The sequence below is a fragment of the Monodelphis domestica genome, chromosome 1, assembly GCF_027887165.1.
Source record: "Monodelphis domestica isolate mMonDom1 chromosome 1, mMonDom1.pri, whole genome shotgun sequence".
NCBI lineage: Eukaryota > Metazoa > Chordata > Mammalia > Didelphimorphia > Didelphidae > Monodelphis > Monodelphis domestica.
Genome location: NC_077227.1, coordinates 125,924,409 through 125,943,907, shown reverse-complemented (window position 1 = coordinate 125,943,907; position 19,499 = coordinate 125,924,409). Strand labels below are relative to the sequence as shown.

At 51.7% G+C, this 19,499-nt stretch overlaps 1 protein-coding gene across 3 annotated transcripts; it reads right to left on the bottom strand.

The window, feature by feature from the left end:
* FURIN (furin, paired basic amino acid cleaving enzyme) lies at window positions 1–16,352 on the bottom strand. Of its 3 annotated transcripts, none has more exons than XM_007479298.3 (17): window positions 16,210–16,352; window positions 11,083–11,434; window positions 9,185–9,283; window positions 8,447–8,542; window positions 7,932–7,976; window positions 7,694–7,822; window positions 7,349–7,425; window positions 6,691–6,779; window positions 5,865–6,037; window positions 5,430–5,642; window positions 4,757–4,857; window positions 4,424–4,527; window positions 4,212–4,329; window positions 3,815–3,994; window positions 3,210–3,334; window positions 2,954–3,070; window positions 1–2,613 (listed from the first exon to the last, which is right to left on the bottom strand). In XM_007479298.3, exons 2-17 carry the CDS (start codon window positions 11,251–11,253, stop codon window positions 2,063–2,065), a joined length of 2,388 nt encoding a protein of 795 aa, XP_007479360.1. In that variant the 5' UTR covers window positions 11,254–11,434; window positions 16,210–16,352; the 3' UTR covers window positions 1–2,062. The 3 variants fall into 3 exon arrangements, with proteins under 3 accessions (XP_007479360.1, XP_007479359.1, XP_001368739.1); XM_007479297.3 differs by lacking the exon at window positions 16,210–16,352 and adding an exon at window positions 15,468–15,831; XM_001368702.4 differs by lacking the exons at window positions 7,932–7,976; window positions 16,210–16,352 and adding an exon at window positions 15,468–15,831.
* Window positions 16,353–19,499: the final 3,147 nt, after the last annotated feature.

Here is a 19,499-nt window from a genome sequence, read left to right as displayed (position 1 = left end):
TTGCATAGTCTGCACATTTAATCACTTAAAAACCTCTAACATCATCTCGCGTCCATTAAATAGAACCCACCACACTGGGCCTGTTTAAATTACAAGAAAAATCACTGTGCACCAAACCCGGTATCATACAAAACCAGCCCGGGCTGGCCATGGGAGGACAATGGAGAGGGAGGATGGAAACACCAGGCGTAGCCCTGGCCGGGAGAGATGACTGCCTCTCACCTGGTGGCTGGTTAACCCCTAAAGGATCGGGGAGAAAGAAAGGACTCCCAAACGGGAGGTGATTCTGATTGTCCTAATGGTGGGGGGAGGAAAGGGAGGTGCAAAAGGCACATCAGAAGAGGGAGACTGGGATGTATTTTGGGGGGAACTCAATAGGTCAGTGCTTTTTCCCATTAGGCACAGTGTGGGGAGGGGGTTGGCGAACCTTATGCCACTGCCTCCCTACCCCCTCACTTTTCAGCTCTGGCACAAGGAGAAATGAATGACCCATGAGCCCTTGGCACTACCAACCCTTGTTCTTAACACAAAAAATACCCCTTTCTCTCCCTCCACCCCATGTGACCCTCGAGCATCCCTTTTCCCCCTGACCAATGCCCTGTCCTGAGCTCAGTAACTCAGTTTTCCCACCAGGGCCAGGGAGGTGAAGAGGGAACAGCAGGACAGACGGTGTGGGTGTTCCGGCTGCTACCCCAAGTTAAAAATACAAAAAAATCAGCATCTAAAGTGAAATCACAGAGTGAAAATATATCCTCGAACGGCCCCTGAGATCCCCACAGGGGAAAGCAGCATTGGTGGGGTGGGGAAGGACAGGTAGGATCGGGGGGAGGGTTCTGGGGGTGATCTCCCACCCCTCCACCCAGGGGCTCCAGAGCTGCGAGGGGGGACAGCCCAAGAAGCCCCGGGCTCAGAAAACAAGGAAGAAGTCCCCGGCCGTACTAGGGGCCTCTGGTCTCCCTGCACAGTGGGAGGGCAGGAAGAGGGATGGAACTGGACACAACCAGCTCTGCTCGTTGCTGGAGCTGTGCCCTGGCACCTGCCGCCAGCCTGGCCGAGTGGACGGTACTGAGCTCGCCTGGGCTTCTGGGAAGTGGTGCTGGAGGCACAAGGTGCAGAGATGTGTGCGGGAGGGAGGGGGCGGTCCAGGAACACACACAGAGGCAGGGGTAAGGGAGGGTACACACGTGTCCCCACACACACTCACACTCACACGCACGCTCACACTCGCTCTCCACACACCCTTGAAAGCACCTGCCTTTCCTTGGTCCCTTCCTAGGACAGTCACTCCTATGGCGCAGGCCATTAAAACCTGTGGCTTTGTGGGTAAGGACACAGGCTGGGATGGAAAATCGGAGGGGACAAGAACCCTTGGAGAGGCTTCCTCCAGTGACCCCCAGACTCTCAGGCAGATGCCAGATGGCTGCCCAGTGCCTCCTTGCTGGCTGGATTGGGACCATTATTGCTTTAGAAGGAACTGGAGCAGCTAGAAGAGCCTGGGTTAGAGGGGTGCAGGAGGTACCCCCAGACCTACAAAAGGGAGGGTTGCGACAAAGGATCGACCTTTCCCTCCCTTCTCTCCCCACATAAACCATCCTGCCACAGCAGCCTCATCCTAAGAACATCTGGAAACCGAAAGGGGCGCACTCACTGCCCCGATGTCTTACTTCCTCCCCCCACAAAGATGGGTTTGGGGGTGGGAGAGGGATGTGGCAGAGCCCCCTAGGGGATAGGAAATGCCTTGAAGACTGACTTTGCTCCTGTGTTGACTGAGACCCACCCCTTGTCCCCTGCCTCTTCTGCCCTGGAGCTCATCCCATGGAAAAGCTGGTAGGTGTCCCAGTCCTCTACCCCACTTGGAGGTGGCAGGTTAGGATCTCGGGGCTCCCCAGCTAGCACGAGAGGGGAGTGGGCAGACCCTACCGCTCCATACCCTCCCTTGGGCTGGGGGACCTGACCCAAGTCCCAATATAAAAAAATACTTTGGTGAATTAAAAAGTGCCCGAGGAGGGGGGTGGAAGGTGTGACCAGGAGAGTCAGATAAGGGGGGAAGGTCTGGTGCTCATCAAAGGGCACTCTGGTCCTTGATGAAAGCAGTCCTCTCGCCCCGGACCTCGTCCTCGTCAGACTCGGACGGGCACTCCTCCTGCCAGGCGTCAGGGGGCAGCCCTTTGTAGGATATGATGCCGCTGTCCAGTGAGTACACCTTGACCCCCCGAAAGCTGAAGCCAGAGCGTAGCTGAAGGATGAGGAAGACGATGATGAAGACCAGGACGATAAAGGCGCAGCTCAGGCCCGCCACCACGACCGGGAGGTGAGAAGGCAGCATCCCCTCGCTGTGAGGGAGGCCTGGAGACTTGAAGCTGGCCTGCCTCTTCTGGGTGCAAGTCAGCTCCACCAGATCGTAGTTGGAGAAGACGGGGCAGCTGAGGCAGTCTGTGGACTCGGTGCCCTTGCAGGTGGCACAGGAAGGGTGGCAAGGGGAGCAGACGTTGGCGTGGATGGGCTCTATGGCGTTCTCGATGCCGTACTGGGTGCTGACGACTTGTGAGATGAATCCTTGGGGACAATGCCGCACACAGTTCTTCTGGTGCAGGGAAAATCCTTCTTCACACACTGGCAAAGAGGACAGAGAACGCCAAGTCAAGTCAGCAGCGTTTATTAGAGTTTACCATGTGCCAGACCCCGTGCTATGCGCTGGACACTTGGTCTGGAAAGCTGCCTGACTTCTGGGTGTAACCAGAGCCCCTGGGATCCTTCTGGTAGAGGCTTAAGACCTAAGGAGTGGCCTCCCCACTATATAATCCCCCAGGGAGTGCTGGGTGCCAGGTTGGCCACAGGGCTTCCCTGAGGGCCTGCTGCCTCTCAGAGGACAGCAGGCACAGATGCTGCAGGAACAGATTCCCAGTCCATGAGGAAAGAGGTGAGCAGTTCCCCCTCATCCCCCCATACTCACCCACGCAGGTTTGGCTGGAAGTTAGGGTCTTGCAGCCGATGCTCTCGGAGGGTGTAGAGGGACCAGAAACCTCGGAGGCGGTGCCGTATAGCACGAGGGTGAACTTGGTCAGCGTTCCTGCTTTCAGAAGGGAAAGGGTTAACGTCTTCTCATTACTGGTGCTGGCCCTCCCAGCTTCCCAGCCCTTCTGGACCGCCAGATGCTGCACGCCACTCCCACAGCGTTCCCCTGCCCTGCTCAGTGCGCCACTCCATACCGTAGTTGTTCGCTTCACTGGTGTTTTCAATTTCTAGGACCCAGTCCCCGGCAGGGTCCTCATCCCAGGAATGGGTAGTCATAAAGGCCCAGTCATTAAACCCATCGGCTGAGTAGTCATGAGGTCTTGGAGGGGGGACAACAAAAGAAATCAGGCTTCCTCTGGGGTGCACCAGGAGTCCCTAACTTCCCTTTGGGGGGAAGGGAGTGATCTTTCTCTGAATTAGGAAGGGCCATTTCTCATATTCTGCAGGAGGAATCAGAGGCCCTGGAGTTCACTGGCACTCCCAAGCGAGCACAGGTAGTAAACTGAAGAGCTGGAATTTGAATTTCATTTCCAAAAATCTAGTCATTCTCTTCCCACACTGTAAGAGGTCTGGACAGGGGGTTGTGGATAGGGAGGAAGAGGGAGTCTCTAGCTGGGCTCCTCTCCTCTGGCCTCCATGGCTAGAAGATGTTGCTTAGGAAAGTGGTCTGTAGAGGGCCCCCGTGGGGTAAGGGACACCCCAAGGACAACCCCAAGGGAAGCCCTGGGCTGAGCACTTGACACAGAAGTTTCACAGATATGAAATAGGGCAGTGTTCGAGGGAGGAAGAGAATATGTACCTGGAAGCCAGCAAGGTAGAACGGGTGCCCATGGGGCTTACGAGGTAAATGGCCAGGTCCCCACGTCGGTTGTAGGACAGGGTGAGTCGGGCTTGGGCATGTTCTAGCCGGGTGACATGGTTCGCCTCCCCCTGGCAGGCAGTCACCTTCCTCCGCACCTCCAACCGTTTCCCTATGTCCCTGCCCAAAAGAGACAAGCCATGAGCCTCTTTAGAAAAGCTGCTGCTTCGTGCCCACACCCAGCGTGCTCTTCTAGAGACAGAGAGCACTAGAGGCCTGTAAGGCGTCCTTTGGAAGGAAGAGCTCTTCCCAGGGCTTTCATACAAGGGAGTCTATCTGCCCTACTCCAGAGGAGATGCCCTCTGCCATTCCCATCCCCTCCTGCCCCCCCTCTCACTTGGGCTCGGTGAGGATGTCGATGAGGCACTTGCGCTGTGGGCCTACTGTGGTCCAGTTCTTGGCCAATGTCACCATGGCGCCGGCATCCAGGAGTCCGTAACCGTAGGAGTGGCTGACTGCAGAGACAGATGAGAGACGATTTGCATGGAGGTGGGACGGTGCTGAGCTCCCCTGAGCGGCTGCTTCCCCCAGGACGTCCCCCCTGCTCACCTCTGCGCCCAACACCATTGGTAGCCCAGTCATTGGCATTGAGGTGAGCAGGCTTGGAAGTCTGGACCACCAGATGCTGCATGTCCCGCCATGTCAGGTTCTTACTGCAGAGGGAGGGAGGAAGAAGGAGAAGTAGGGTAGAGACAGGAGCGTGTTCCTCAGGGCCACCGAGACATTTGCAGGAGATATTGGGAGGACAAAAAATTCAGGGGTCACAGTCAGCTCTTCCTCTCCCCAACAAGCACATGTTCAGCTAGAACACGGAGCAAATCCCAAGGGCAGGCGAGGAGTTAACTAACCCACCCTCCTCCTCCTCCTCGGTCCCATCCTTACTTGGCCTCCAGGGTGAGGGCAATGATGCCGGCTGCCAGAGGGGCAGAGGCAGAGGTGCCGGTGTGAGAATCCGTGCATTTTTGTCTCAGGTCTGTCGTGACCTGGAGAGAAGGGAAAGGGCCCAGTCTAAGAAGCGTAGGAGAGGGAAGAAACCGTGGCGCCCTCGGAGGTTTTACAGCATAAGAGAAAGAACTAGGAGCTAGCGGATCACTAAGTCCTATCTTGGCTACTCATCTGCTGTGTGGCCTAGGAAGTTATTTAGCCTCTCTGGGCCTCAGTTCTTCTCTGGAACAAGAGGATGGATAAGACTAAAGTCTGTTCTGTGGTTTAGGATGCTTGAGCTACTTTCACTCTGACTCGCATCTAAAAAGGAGCAGGGAAAAGGCCTGGGGAGGGGAAACAATGGCAGAAGCGCCCCATCACTGGCAGTCTGAGGGGAAGCAAAGATGGTGCCCGTAGGGCATCTTCATCCCCTAACGGGTGCTGTGATGTCCCTGGAGTCTGGCCATCTCCAGGGTGCTTTTGAAGCCACTCGGGAAGAGTACAGGCCCTGCCTCTTAGAAGAGAGGAATAAGAAGGGCCAAAGAGTGCTCCATGACGGTAGTGCTCTGGGGGAACCGTCTACACCAGCGGGGCTCTCCCTGTTCCTCTCTGCCCAGGGCCCAGAACTCACAATCTGCTTCTCGTTCTGGTTGCCGCTGCTGTAGGTGGTGGCGAGGGTGGAGGAGCAGGCTTCACTGTACCAGGGCACATTACCAAACTGGGTGGTGCTGCTGATGGACAGGGTATAAATGCTGTTGGTGTACCCATCACAGTTGCAGCTGTCATGCTCCCGGCCCCCGTTGCCTGAGGCCCAAACGAAAATCGATCCCAGACCCCCTCGGCCCTGGAGAAAGGAGAGAGAGGTGGAGGGGGAAGGGAAGGTCAGAGGTGGACAGGAGGCAGCAGATCTGTTTGTGTCCTTGAGAAGGCCATGACGAAAGAGAGAACCCATCAGACAGCAGAGACATTCCCAAGTCTCCACTTCTGCCCTCGCTGATCGATCGCGTGCCCCCTCGTTATCCTCGGCCTTTGTCCCCAAGTGCCTCTCTGTAACGCTGACCCTTACCTGGTTGACTCCCCGGGAGAATGCCTCCTCCGCCAAGCGAGCTGGCCCATCCACAGTTTTTCCATCATCCTCAGGGCCCCAGCTGGCACTATAGATGTGTATGTGGTTGGGATTTAGTCCTAGAGAACGCGCCTCAACGGCATCGGTCACCTCTCCATCTAGCATGCGCACGCCTAGAGAGGCAAGGGAAAGGAGAGAGTATAACGCCAGTCTGTCACAAAGGGATGCCGTCCATACTCTTTGGGGCACATGCCTATCCCCACCGGCTCCCAGGGCAGGGCTCAGGTCAGAACGTGGGCCTAAAGGCAGCGGCTACACTGCAGTCCAGTCCTAGAATGAGAATTTAGAGCTGGAAGGGACCTTAGAGAGCCTTCGTCCAAAGCTTCATTTTCAAATGAGGAACATGGGCACTTGCTTGCTAGATCACAGACTCAGAATGGAAAGAGACTGTAGAGGTTATGGAGTCCATTTTACAACTGCCACAGCCGAGGGCAGGGAAGGTAGGTGACTTGGTGACCAAGTTTTTTGACACAAGAAATATTTCATGAAGAGATCTGACAGAACAATGCTGAGTGACAGATAAGAGAATTGTAGGAGGGAGGAGAGGACATTTATCAGGGCTTTACTATCTACCAAGTAGGAAGAGCAAGGGAGAAACCATGATAACAATGAGGAGAAATCCCACTGGCTCAGATGGGAGCCATCTAGAGGGTATAATGAGTACAAAAAAGGCCCTGGCTCCATTTACTCTGACCCAAGTCAGTAAAAGATATATAGGCCTAAGAAACTAGCACAAGCTAAGGTGGCTGTCTGGGTCCAGACCCACCTCCGATTCGTGCATTGTAGGCAACACCAACACCACAGATTCCATTGTTGGCCACCGCAGCCACCTCACCAGCACATCGGGTGCCATGCCTGCAGAAGCCAAGGGGAACAGTGTTAGGGGAAGAGTACAGAGTAGGAGGAATCCTAATTATCTTCTTTCCAAGAAGGGCTAGATCTAAGGAATAAGAAGGAAACCCTTAATTGAGGACAAATTAGTCTTTCCACATTTGCCTCCTCTCTTCCCAGCTTCTCTGTGTACTGAAAACTTTCCTGTTTATTACCCTTCCTTTGTCTAGGGACAGATGTATTTGAAGTTTTTAAAATGAAAAATATATATATATTTTGACAGATGTATTCTTAATAATTCTTTCCTATAGTTCATCATCACCTTCCCCAATCATTATTTGGCCATTTGGTCCATGAAGTGAAAGTATGCTTTCATGGTCCAATCTGGCAGCATACTATATAACATAACAGAAGATATAAAGCCCACTTTAGCGGCGTAGGGTATAAGGATCTGTTCTGACTTGGTCCAGGATCCTCCAGAGTAGCCAAGACCAACAGGGTCCTTTGTGGTAGGTGCCTGCTTTCTATCTCCTCCCATTTAACCAAGCCCATGTCTTTCCTGTCCTTGGAAGTTCCTTGGCCTTCAGTATTACCTGTTATCATTCAGCTGTGTGTAACGAGGCTGGGGGTCAGGGTCCTGGTCATTGACATCAAAGCTGGCACCAGGATCCTGGAAGGCAACGAGTCTTTCAGAGGCTATCCTGGGAAGAGACAGCTCCTGGCCTGACCCCAAGAGGGGCCCAATGGTGGCTCCTGCACAGAACTCCTAACAACCTTGGTTCCCAGAAACAGACCTTGCCATATTCCCTGATGGGATTAGCCCCTCTTGGATGGCTCAGTGGTTACATCTGTGATGCCAAGCCTGTCCCCAGAAGTCATGTGCCCTGGTCCCCTCTGCTTCCCTTCAAAGGTCCTCCCTAGCCCCAAGGGTGACTCACGTAGTTGCCCTCCAGATCAGGGTGGTTCTTCTCAATGCCATCATCCAGGATGGAAACCACAATGCCACGGCCAGTGTAGCCTTGGGACCAAGCCCCCCGAACATTCAAGTCTCGCTGATTAACACTATACTGTAGAGATACCCATAATGGCTCAGCACACATCCAGATGTCCACACAAGTCACTCACCACCACCCCAGACCCCATGCCCCAGACCTCTAGGGACCCTGCAGAGCTCACCGGCACTCTCCCGGCCTCCCTGTGGTGATGGTGAGCAGGGCCAACCTTATAAGGAGATGGAACAGGAGGTATGATTTGAGGGGTTCCCCTGAAAAGTCCCCACCTTCCCCAATTGCTATGATTGCGCCCCAAATTCTGCCATTAGCATTACTTGTCTGGATCTTTTAAGAATCCCCTAATAAAATACAAATGCCCTTGGGAAGGTTAATATTTCAAGCCTTTAAAGCCTGTTATCAAGTTATAAGAATCAGCAAGGGTTAGTTAACAATTCCTGGAGACCAAAAGGAGGGAGGAGGAATGGGAGCCCTACAAGGGGAAGAGAAGGGAGGTGGGAAAAGCATCAAAGAAACACTTTTGATGCCGCTAGACACCCCAGAGGTGGAGGATGGCTATGATTACAAGCACAGACAGGCCGGGTCAGAACAGAGTGCAAAAGCAGGCAAGGTTTACAGAGGACAGGCCTGCCCCAAAGCTGGAGATCAGAGCCTGCACAGAGTCCCAAGAATCCTACACACCAGGTACCACTGCTGAGGGAACTTGGGGTCACTGGGCTCCATGAATATATCCCGTTTCTTTCGACGCTTTGCCACCTGTTGCTCCAGCCACTGCACCTGGAAATAGAGTTAAGGGGGAGAAGACATGATGTGGGTTGAGGGGGGACAGCTAGGAACGAAGGGAAAAGGACAGGCCACCTCATTAAGTGTTGGCACAATGGCAGATAAGCTTCCCACAGAAGTCCAAGATTCCTTTGCATGTACTGACCCACAGACATCCATCCCACAAAGCAGCAAACATTTTCCAGTCTATAGTGTGTTAGAGTAATATTTTGTTTTTGGAAGTTTGCAACATCCTTTGAGGTAACTGCAGAGAACTTGGAGTGCAAGATGTAATAAATAGAGGGAATGACATCCGGTAGTCCAAGTTTCATGTCTCATCCATCACAGACTCCTTCTTTTTAAGTCCCCCCCCCCCATTTTCCTTTCTTCCCTGCACCACAATAAAGACTTAAATTTCTGCTAGCAAACTATGGGCTCTGCTGCAAGAATCTTGGCTGAAATGCTACATTAGTAACACCCCATGTAAAGTTTATGCAACTGGGTTCCCACATTATGCACAAGGAAAGCTCCTCCATGAACGGAGGCAGGTGGGACCCAAGGGCCCTCTCTTCTTCCTCTTATTAGAAATAAGCTCTGGCACAACCATAGAGGAGGCTCTCCCTAGAAGGGGGGCCCTTCTGAAGGGGCTGCACTTACTTTGGGTTCCCTTTGTAGTCGGCTGTGGCGGGATTGGTGGGGTGACAGCGATCGTTTCACTACCGCCCGGTGCCAGAAATGGTAGTAGTCTCCAAAAATCTGAAATTGGGCAAGAGTAACTGAATTAGCAGTCTCCTGGAGGGAGGAATAAGGGTAGAAAGGATTAAGCCTTCTGATGCAGAGAAACTGAGGCAACAGCAAGAAGGCAGAATTTGGGCCAAATGAAGGATCACAAGCCCTCCCAGGGTTCTTCCCTTCTCTCTCTAAGTCAACTCTCAATGTTGCTTTTTCAACCTTCAGACAGGTAAGGCTAGTCTAAAGGCTCTTTTTTTTTGTTTAATTCATACTTTTGTTCATTAATTTCATTTAAATTTTATATTCAGAGAAATGCTAAATTTTCTCCTTTGATATACCTAGAACAATCTAAGATGAAAAGAAAACAATTCTTTCTCCTTTTTCTATTGTTGCTCTGGGGCACAGTTTAATCTTCTACCAAAGGGCACTTCTGAGTTTAAGAGGGCATATTAGTGTTCTCCTGAGACAACCAGGGAAACTCAGCTCTTAGAGATGGTATTGTTTTGCAGCCCGGATGAGGGAAATCTAGGGAACTGGGGTATGAGGGGCCCTTAGCCTCTTCTCTAGGAGATAAATACAGGGCAAATCCCATTACCATAACAACTAAAAGCATTCACTTTTTTTTTTTTAACTGAAGTTTCATTGTACTGAACATCGATTGGTTTGGGTTATGGAGTCTCAATCAAACAGAGGTTGTAAGGTAACAGGCCTATCCTGGGTTCTTCTAAAATTCTGAGTCTCGTCTCACCCCAAGTTCCCTTTCCCTGACCTCATTCGTTCTTAAAAACACTCCTACACTCCCAGTAGCAGCCCTCCTAGAAAAGCAATCACTATGTGAGAGAAAGTTGTGTGTGCTCGAGTGTGTGCGCATGGGCACGCACATGCACTGTGGCAATACAATGGGAAGAACTACATACTTGGGAGTCGGTCCAAATCTTAGCTCCAACAATCGATGGTGGTGGGTAAAGAGGAGCAAGTTACTTCACCTGTTTCCTCACCTATAAAATGGGCATGATATTTATACTACCTATTTCAAGGGGGAGCTGTGGATAAAAAGTTGTGTAAACTGTGTAAATGTTGCTGTTTTGATTCAGGTTCCATTCCTAGATAACTTGTGTGGCTTGAGAGCTATAGGATACAAGTTCCTCTGTTCTGGTTTAGGGATACTCTAAGCCCTTGCCCCCCATCCTGGCTGAGGAAACAGGGGCTATCCTAATTCAGTTGGCTCAAAAGGTGTCCTGAAGTGTCTGAGAGACCTGGAACTCTCTACCACTCAAAAGGGCAAAAGCAAAAAAGGCCATATGGTGCCAGGCTAAGGAAAGGACAGCCACAGCTAACTAATTTTCACAAAATGTTAAACAAGAGTCACACCACTCCTACTCTACAGGCCAAACAGGAACTGGAACTTCCTGCCACACAGACAAGGGTCAGAGTCTTGCTGACCATCCCAAAGCAAGGAATTTTGCCCAGCCCTGAGAAGTGCCTACCTTCCTCTGCTCCCAGACTACTGTTTTCTACATTGCCTGTGACCCTATGAAGTTCTGTTTCACCCTGAGCTCCCCTCTTCTATTTCTATTTCCTACTGGCTTCCCCAAATATAGGTACCATGATTTTGTACAGGAAGAAAGAAACAGGCTCTCCCCCTTGGTGCAGTTTGATAAGTGGGCCAGAAAGCCTAGCTTGGCTAGCCATTCCTCTGGCCCATTAGATGAAAGAACTCTTGAGAAATGCTACCTACCCTCCCTTTCCCCCATTCCCCCAAGAACAACATTTTTCCTTAAGACAGACCCGACTGAATTAGAGTAAGGGAGCTATAGACTCACCGGTCCCAAGTTGAGGAATCCATGCTTTTGGGCCACTCTGTTTGCCTCGGTTAGGCCCCCAGGGATAAGCACAGCCCAGGTGTTGGTGTAAACCTTCTGGGTGAGGACCTCTCCAACCAAAAATGCCAAAGCTGCCACTACCGTCCACTGCAACCAGGGCCTCAGCTCCATGGGGTGGGCGGGCAGAGCCCGGGGAATCCCACTTCCCTCTTATATGCTCAATGCCTGTGCCTGGTCAGAATGGCTTTGGTCCCAGGCTCTTGCTCGGTGTGTTGAGCCCTGGGGTGGGTGGGTGGGGGCATGTGGCCAAGCCTGGGAGGGCCAAATGGAGCAGGACTCAGGGCCACTAGCTCTGTTAAACAATACAAAAGAGGGAAATTAATTCATTTGAGCTGTCTTTTCCAAACCAGAGTTGCTCCCTCCCTCACCATAATTTTGCCCTTAAAAGTGTTTTTGGTGGGAAGGGTGCAAAAAATTGCCTCTTTCAGAGAAACTTGGCATTCTATTTCCATCCCTCCAGCACCAAGGTCTCTTATGGGATAGCACATGACTGACCCCACCACATGACAACACAAACCTCCAGTTTTTACACTCAGTATACTGCGCAACAGAAGCGTGTGTGGAGGAAAAAAAAAATCCAGTCTGACTCACTCAAGATTGGTTCCCACCAGGAAGAAGCCAATATGGGCCCAACAAGCTCAATTCTAGATCCTTTCTTTGTCTGGCCTATATATAGTTCAAGTGACTTGTTAGCATGTGAAAGACAGACATCAGAGGGCAGGATTAATCTAGTTTGATTCTTCAACTTTTCATCATTTGCTTTCAAGTCAATTGGACACACAAGAGTTTTATTCCTGCTAGTGTAAATATGGCCAGAGTTCCCTAAACTGGGAGTATCCCTTTCCCTCCAGGGACATTCAACGGATAGCCTAGAAATCAAGAAGGCCCAGGGTCTCTTCTGTTGATTGCTCCTCTGGTTTTCTCTCTAGGGTACTATCTTCTCCAATTGTCCCCAATTAGCTTGGGGGGGGGGGGGGGTTTACTGTCTCATCAGTGCCCACAGCAGGAGACCCGCCAGTAAGCTAAAGCTGGGTGGCATCAGCACCCCCACGCACAAGAGTACATACACCATGTCTTACGTAAGCTAAGCCACGGGCTGCCCAGGCAAACACTGCTTGCTAAGCCAGAGAGCTCAGGTGAGGCAAGAAATCAATAGGCTGTGTGTTGCCTCTCCTCCTCCCTCAGCAAACAAACAACGGGACCGTTCTGCCCACATTCACATAACTGTCCCTTACACGGGCCCCCAGCCCCAACAAGAAACCACACCAAGTCAAATCCTGAGCTAAAAATGTATCCATGGAAGTCTGGAGGAAATGCAGAGTTGTGACACCACTTAGGAGTCAGCATGCTGGCCTGGGGAAGCTGGGAGAGAGAGAGGGAGGGTGGAAGAGGAAAAAAGGGAGAGAGAAGAAGAGAAGGAAAGAGAGGGAGAAGAGAGAATGTGTGTACCATTCCCTTTTGAGGTTCCTGGTTATGTTGTTCCAGCATGGGGTTCACACTGACTGCACCATGGAACTACAAGAAGTAAGATTTCTTGTGGTGGGTTCAAGCTTTTAAAATGATGCCCTAAACTGAAAACAAAAACAAAACAAAAACAAAAAAACCCACTAACAAGCACCCCATCTGTGAAACATACTTCTACCTAGCACATCAAGCAATGAAGAGACCCGGACTCATAAACCAGGTCTCCCAAGCCATAGCTAAGGGGGCCCAGTGAGGTGGTTCAGTGGATAGAGCACGTGTCCTAAAGTCAAGACCTGAGTTCAAATAGGTTCTCAGACGCTTACTAACTCTATAACTGGGCAATTCACTTAAGCTCCTCTGCCTCAATTTCCTCATCTTTAATGAGGACAAGAAGAGTACCTACCTCACAAGGACTGTGGTGAGATATTTGTAAAGTACTTTGCAAGTCAAATGGAAGGGGCATATGTACAATGTCCTGGGTCAGCCAGTCCCATCCACAGTCTCCAAGCAGGAAATGGCACCCTCCCCCTCATCCATATAGCCAGAATTCTACATACCACACTCCAGACTCTAGTGGGCTGCCATGCACACATACAACCACCACCTGTACTTCCCAGGATATTTTCAGTTTATACCAAAATAACTTGACAGCTGATAGTTGCATCCATCTACTTCCCTCCCCCAAACCCCAAGATGAGCACAATCCCTTCCATAGGGATGGGCTGGGGGAAGAACTGCCCCAAAGATACCACAGAGTGGCTAGAAGGGGGGAGAAGTCAGACTCTTTCTCATCTATTTACTCAAGGACCTCAGCCTTTACAAAAAATGCCAGTAACCTACAGCAGCCAAACGATAGCCCAAGCATAAAACTGGCTCAATAAAGCTGGTTTCAGATCTCCACGGGATCAAGCAGCAGCTGCCTGATGTTAAAGGTGATTAACCAACTATTTAATTACCCTGCACAGTCCTTAACAGCACTGAGGGAAAGCAGGTTTGAAGTTGAACTAAAACATTATTTCCCTTTCCCAGTCTATGCACCCTTCTCCTTCCTTCCCCCAAAGCATTTGCCTCCCCAGTAGGTGAACAAGGATGTCACCAGTCCCTAGTCCAAAGGAACAATCCTTCCAAAGACCTCAGCTTTAAGAAAGCCCATCATGACAGCATCTGAAGTTGGCCTGAATGGAAGCGGAGGGAGCCAGAACTTTAAACAATGGGCTTCCCCACCACCCCCACCCTAGACTCTGACTCACCCACCAAGTCTTAACTCGTCTACAACTGAGGCTGTTTCTTCATTGAGACACAAATGAGCCCCTCCAGCTAGCGCGCACAGGACTTGGCACCGAGACTCTCCACACTTCAGGGAAGCTGTTTGTGCTGGTGTCTAAAAGGTTTTTTGGAGATTACTAGGTACAGTCTCGAGTCCTTTCCCGTCCCGATTACTAAAGTGGCCTAGGGAAAACCTGGAACTGAAAATACACTCAGTGATTTTCCAAGCAAGGATCCCTACAAGGTAGGGTTCCTCCCAGCCACATCATAGTGTGGTTGAGACATCTGACAAAGCAGTGTGACAAAACTCAGGATCATCCTGGAAACTTAATCCATTTCCTTTTTTCCAGCAAGGTAAAGACAGGCCAGGAACACTTAGGGAGCCTGACGGTGGGTGTAATCACGGACTGTGAACTACACAAAGCTGGCAGACCAAATCCAAGCCTCTTTTCCCCCCAGTCCCTGCTCCTCACTCCAGGTCATCCATTTGATCAGATTCAGGTGCTTCCCCCAGAAACCACTTTTTCTCCTTTCTTCAATGGGGGGGGGGGTGTATGAGGGGGAAGAGACCGGAATAGACAATTTCAACTACCTTATGTGCTCTCTTCCCATCTGCCCGACATTTGTAAATGCTGGAGAATGCAGCAAGCTTCTAGCTCTGCAACTGGCCTAGCTCAAAGATGCCAGCCACTGGGGGGGTGGGGATCCCTAGCTTGAGGGTTTGGCCTCCTAGAAAGATGAACAGCCTGGGTTCATGCTCTAGAGCTGTCCAGCTCTACAATCTCAACGTCCTCCCCAAGCCTCTCAAGGGTCACAGTGCCAAACATTTTCGAAGAGGAAGGGGAGGCCTAGACGAGGTAGCCCCGGGAGTCGGGGGTCCTCCGGCCAAATCACACAGGAGCGCCACCTTGATCCCCTCCCATCCCCCCACTCAGGTAGGGGAGCTAGGGAGGGCTTAGGGCCAAGAACAATGCAGGCGGTATCGGGAGCCTCTCCCCCTCCCACAGTGGGGAAACCCTGTCCCTTCCGGATTGGGGAGTGGGAGAGAGAGTAACCATCCCTGGGGAGGAAGGAGGCAGAAGGAACCCGAGCTCCTTCTGGGCTCAGTCCCCTGGATCCAGTAACCAGTAGGAGCCAGACAGGCACTTCCTGGGGTCAGAGTTAAGTCTATTTGGTCCCTAGTGGAAAAGTACTAGTGGGCAGCAACGGGGAGGGACCCCTCCCCAGGAAGGCTGTTTCACCGCTCGCAGGGCTTGGGGCTGCTTTTCTCCCTCACCCCAGCCACCCACCCCAATCCTAAAATCGGGCATGGGTCACTCAGTGCGGACTACCGGAGCCAAGCAAGGTCTTCTGACCTCCCAGAATCTAGGGGCTCCCATTCGAGTCCCCCTTCCTCCCCCGACCCAGCATGCTCTCTCCTCCCAGACACTGCCCCGGCCGTGGCCAGGGTCTGGAACCTCACGCTGGCGAGCTCCCTCCCCACTCGACCTCGCGAAACCCCGAACGCCGAACCTGGGGAGAGGGGTGGCCTGGGCCCTGCTCGGGCTCGGAGCCGGGCCCCGGCTCTCGAGCGCCGGACACGCTTCGCGGCTTACCCCGGGGAGCTAGGGCTGCGGAAACTTTTCCGGGTGAGAGAGAGGGTGGAGGGCCCCGGCCCGCCGTGCACGAAGCCCCAGGCGGCGGCGGCGGCCTCGGCTCCGGTTCCCGGGTCCGTCTCGGCGGCGATGGAGCGGCGTAGCCTCGCGGGGAAGCTCAGCGCCTGAGCGGCGGCCGCGGCCGCGGCTCCAGCCCGCGGCGCTGGCTCTAGGCTCGGCCCGAGCTGGGGCCGGGCTCGCAGGCAGGGAGGACGGCAAGGGCGGCCCGGCCGCGGCAGCCGCGGCTTGTTTACTCGGGCCGCTGTCAGCGGCAGCGGCGGCGGCGGTGGCGGCTCCAGCTCCGGCTCGGGCTCCTCCTCCTCCGCTGGGCCGCCGCGCCCGCCCCTCCCCCTGCGCCCCGCGCCGCCTCCGCTCCGCGCCGCGCCGCGCCTCCCCAGCCCGGCCCGGCCTGCGGGTTCCTCGCACTCCTGGCTCGGTCCGGCCCAACCTGGCCAGCCTCCGAGCGCCCGGCCAGAACCCCGCGGGGGGCCGCCGCCTGCCCAGCGGGTGGGCCTGCCTGCCTGCTTGCCGCCAGACTCCGGAAGGAGTGCTTCCGCCGGGGACCGAGCACCCAGGCAGGAGAGGGGGGGACATTCCGAAGGTCCTTCTCCCAGCAATATGGGGGGGGAGACCCCTCCAGCAATATTTTTACAACACCCCCCCCCTTCCCCTTCGTACTGCTTCCAAGTCACAACAAGCTTACCATGTGCCAGCGTGGGTAATATTCAGATGAGCTAAAAAACCCAGCCAGACCCTGCTCTCAAGGAGCTTACAGTCTAGCGTTGGACGTTGTGCTGGAGCTCCTTACTTTAAGTTAAAAAAAAAAAAGGAATGCACTCTGAGAAGACTTCGATTGTCCCGGACAGCCGCCCTCACCTTTGGCCCTCATAGGCTGGTTTACAGCGCCTGGAGGCCTAAGGTGAGTTTGTCATAGATAAAGCAGGTGTGTCTACACCCCTGGCCTCCCCGGGCTCCTCTTGTAGCCAGCCAGTAGGCCAGCTCCCTTTTCTGTCCTGCTACAAGGCAGGGATTCTTAACACTTTGTCTTTAGCTCCGGCCCACTTTGCCTGTCTGGAAGAGCCTCCCCTTGCCAGGTTTTAAGATGCTTTAAAATAAAAGACCAAAGCGTAAGTTGACATACAGTGAATGATCTGATTTTTTTTAAGCTCACAACCCCAGGCAAAGAAGCTCTGTTAACAAGGCAGTCATTCATGTACCAAGTTTGCAATGAAGTTTCCTTACAAGTCTTTTGAGGGGGCAGCTGGGTGGCTCCATGGATAGAGAGCCAGGCCTAGAAGCAGGAACTCCTGGGTTCAAATTTGACCTCAGACACTTCCTAGTTGTGTGATCCCAGCTGAGTCACTTAACCTTCCTTGCCGAGCCCTTGTTGCTTTTCTACCTTGGAACCAACACAGTATTGACTCTGAGGTCAACTGGAAGGTAAGGGCTTAAAAAACAAAGTCTTTTGAGGTAGAATACACGGATACTATCCCCATATAGAAGGGCCCAGGCTCTGACATGCCCATGCCTGCTATAGCCAGTAAGTGTCTGAGGTGGGATTTGAACCTGCCTCTTCTAATTCATTCCCAGAAGCCCCTCAGTTTAAAAATAAACATGAAGACAGCAAAGCTTCTTTATCTGGTAGGATCCTCCCAGCCCCACATAACAAATCTCAGGGGTGATTTTGGTCATCAAAAGTCCTTGAGATCAAGGATTTCTGTTTCTCCCCTTTCTTTGAGGCTGAGACACTGTGATTGAAGCCATGTGACAACATTCTCCTTGGTACCATTCTAGAAATGACCTGTTTTGTCTTTTCAGCAAGTGTGATCATGTAGTGGCTTTAATAACTGTTTGCCCAATAAATGGGTTGTCTTGCTCTTTCTGTCTTGGGCTGACCTCCTTCCTTCCTTCCTTCCTTCCTTCCTTCCTTCCTTCCTTCCTTCCTTCCTTCCTTCCTTCCTTCCTTCCTTCCTTCCTTCCTTCCTTCCTTCCTTCCTTCCTTCCTTCCTTCCTTCCTTCCTTCCTTCCTTCCTCCTCCTTCCCTTCCTCCCTTCTTCCTCCCTCCCTCCCTTCCTCTATCCCTCCCTCTCTCCTTCCTTTCTTCCTTCCTCCTTTGCCCACTCCCTTTCTCTCTGCAGGTACCTCCTATGTGGGTAAACCAACCCTAGTTAGGCTCCAGGCACAGCTGGCCAGAAGATCATGGCGGAATCTGGAAGCCCCATCTTAACCCTAAGCCTTCCAGGAACAAGGGGGAAAGGTGTGTGAGCTGGACTGGCAAGGTGGGTTCCAGAAGGAGAGGGGCTGATCCTTGTGGAGCCCTCCCCAGGGGTGGCTCAGGCCCTGTGCCAGGTCTCTGTTGGGAGAACAATGCCACTGTGGTCAGGCATGGCCAGGAGATGATGTAACTCTTCTGTCCCACTGTCCGGCTTGAGAACCTGGATGAAGGGAAATGGGGAAACCAGGCTGGCCCCACCTAAGCAAACATAGACCCAGAGACCCAGGACTCCTTCTTAGTTGTCTAGCAGAAAGCTAAATTGCAAGAAAAGGAATGAATTAGAGATAAATGGCCTTTGATTCTAAGATTTGAAGAAAGTATCATCAAGGCAGCTGGGTAGCTCCATGGATGGAGAGCCAGGTCTGGGGGATGGGAGATCCCAAGTTCAAATGTGGCCTCAGACACTTCCCAGCTGTATGACCCTGGGCAAGTCACTTAATCCCCATTGCCTTGCCCTTACCACTTTTCTGTCTTGGAACCAATATACAGTATTGATTCTAAAACAGAAAATAAGGATTAAAAAAAAAAGGAAAAGCATTGTCCTGGGAGATAAAGAGTATTGCCTGTGGTCAATATGGTCAATAAATGTCTAAAGAGAGATTCAGCATGTAATCTTGGAAAATTTAGATGTAGATTTATTGCTGGGATAAAATAAAGAAAATTAAAAAAAGAAGTGGGATTCAGGGATGACTCCAGAGGCTTAACCGGAGAGGATTCTCCTGGGGTCTGCAGGATTTTCTGGATGGGGAATGTGGGGCTAGCTCATTCTTTGAGTCATCGGGTAACTGGTTTTAGAGAGGAGGTTAATGGCTTCTTGTCCCCCATATCTCCCCACCAGCTTCCCCATTAGTCATTCAAGAAGCATTTATAGGCTACTAGGTACTATGCTTTACAAAGGCAAAAAAATGAAATGGTCTCTGCCCTCAAGCAACTTACATTCTTTCAGGGGAACTAATATGTATGTATGTTAGAGAAAAACAAAATCTAGGAAGTGAATACTAGGGAATGTGATGGAAAGCATGGGAGTAGAAGGCACTAGCTGTTGGGGGGATTTGGAAAGGCTCCTATAAGAAGCTTTAAGAGAATCAAAAATGAAAATAGGTCTCAAGTGATAAAACATATATAACCCAGTGGAATTGCTTGTCAGCTCCTGGAGAGGGGAGAGAGAGAACATGAATCATGGAACCATGGAAGAATTCTTACAAATAAATAATAATAATAATTTTTTTTAAAGAGAGAATCAAGAGACTCTTTAGACACAAAGGTGATAAGGGAATGTGTCTCAGGCATGGAAAATAGCCTCTGCAAAGGCCTGGAGTCAGAAAAGGAAATGTATGTAAGGAACAACAAGTATGCTAGTATGAAGGAAAGTAACCTGTTATAAACCTTAAAAAGTAGATTGAAACCAGACTATGAAGGACTTTAAATGCCTGAGGACTTTTTAAGCAAAGGAGTGATATAGGGTTAGACCTGTGCCTTGGGAATATGCTTTAGGCCAGAATGTTGAGGATGAGTTAGAGAGGGGAGAGAATGGAGCCAGGAAGACCATGAAGGAGGCTACTGAAGAGGTCTTGATGGTCTCATTTAGGGCCGTAGCAGTGTTAACGAAGAGAAGGTAACAGATTCAAGAGATGTTACTCATAGCTGTATGACCCTGGGCAAGTCAATGAACCCGTTACTTAATCCTTACAATGCATCTACTTGGAACTAATGCTTAG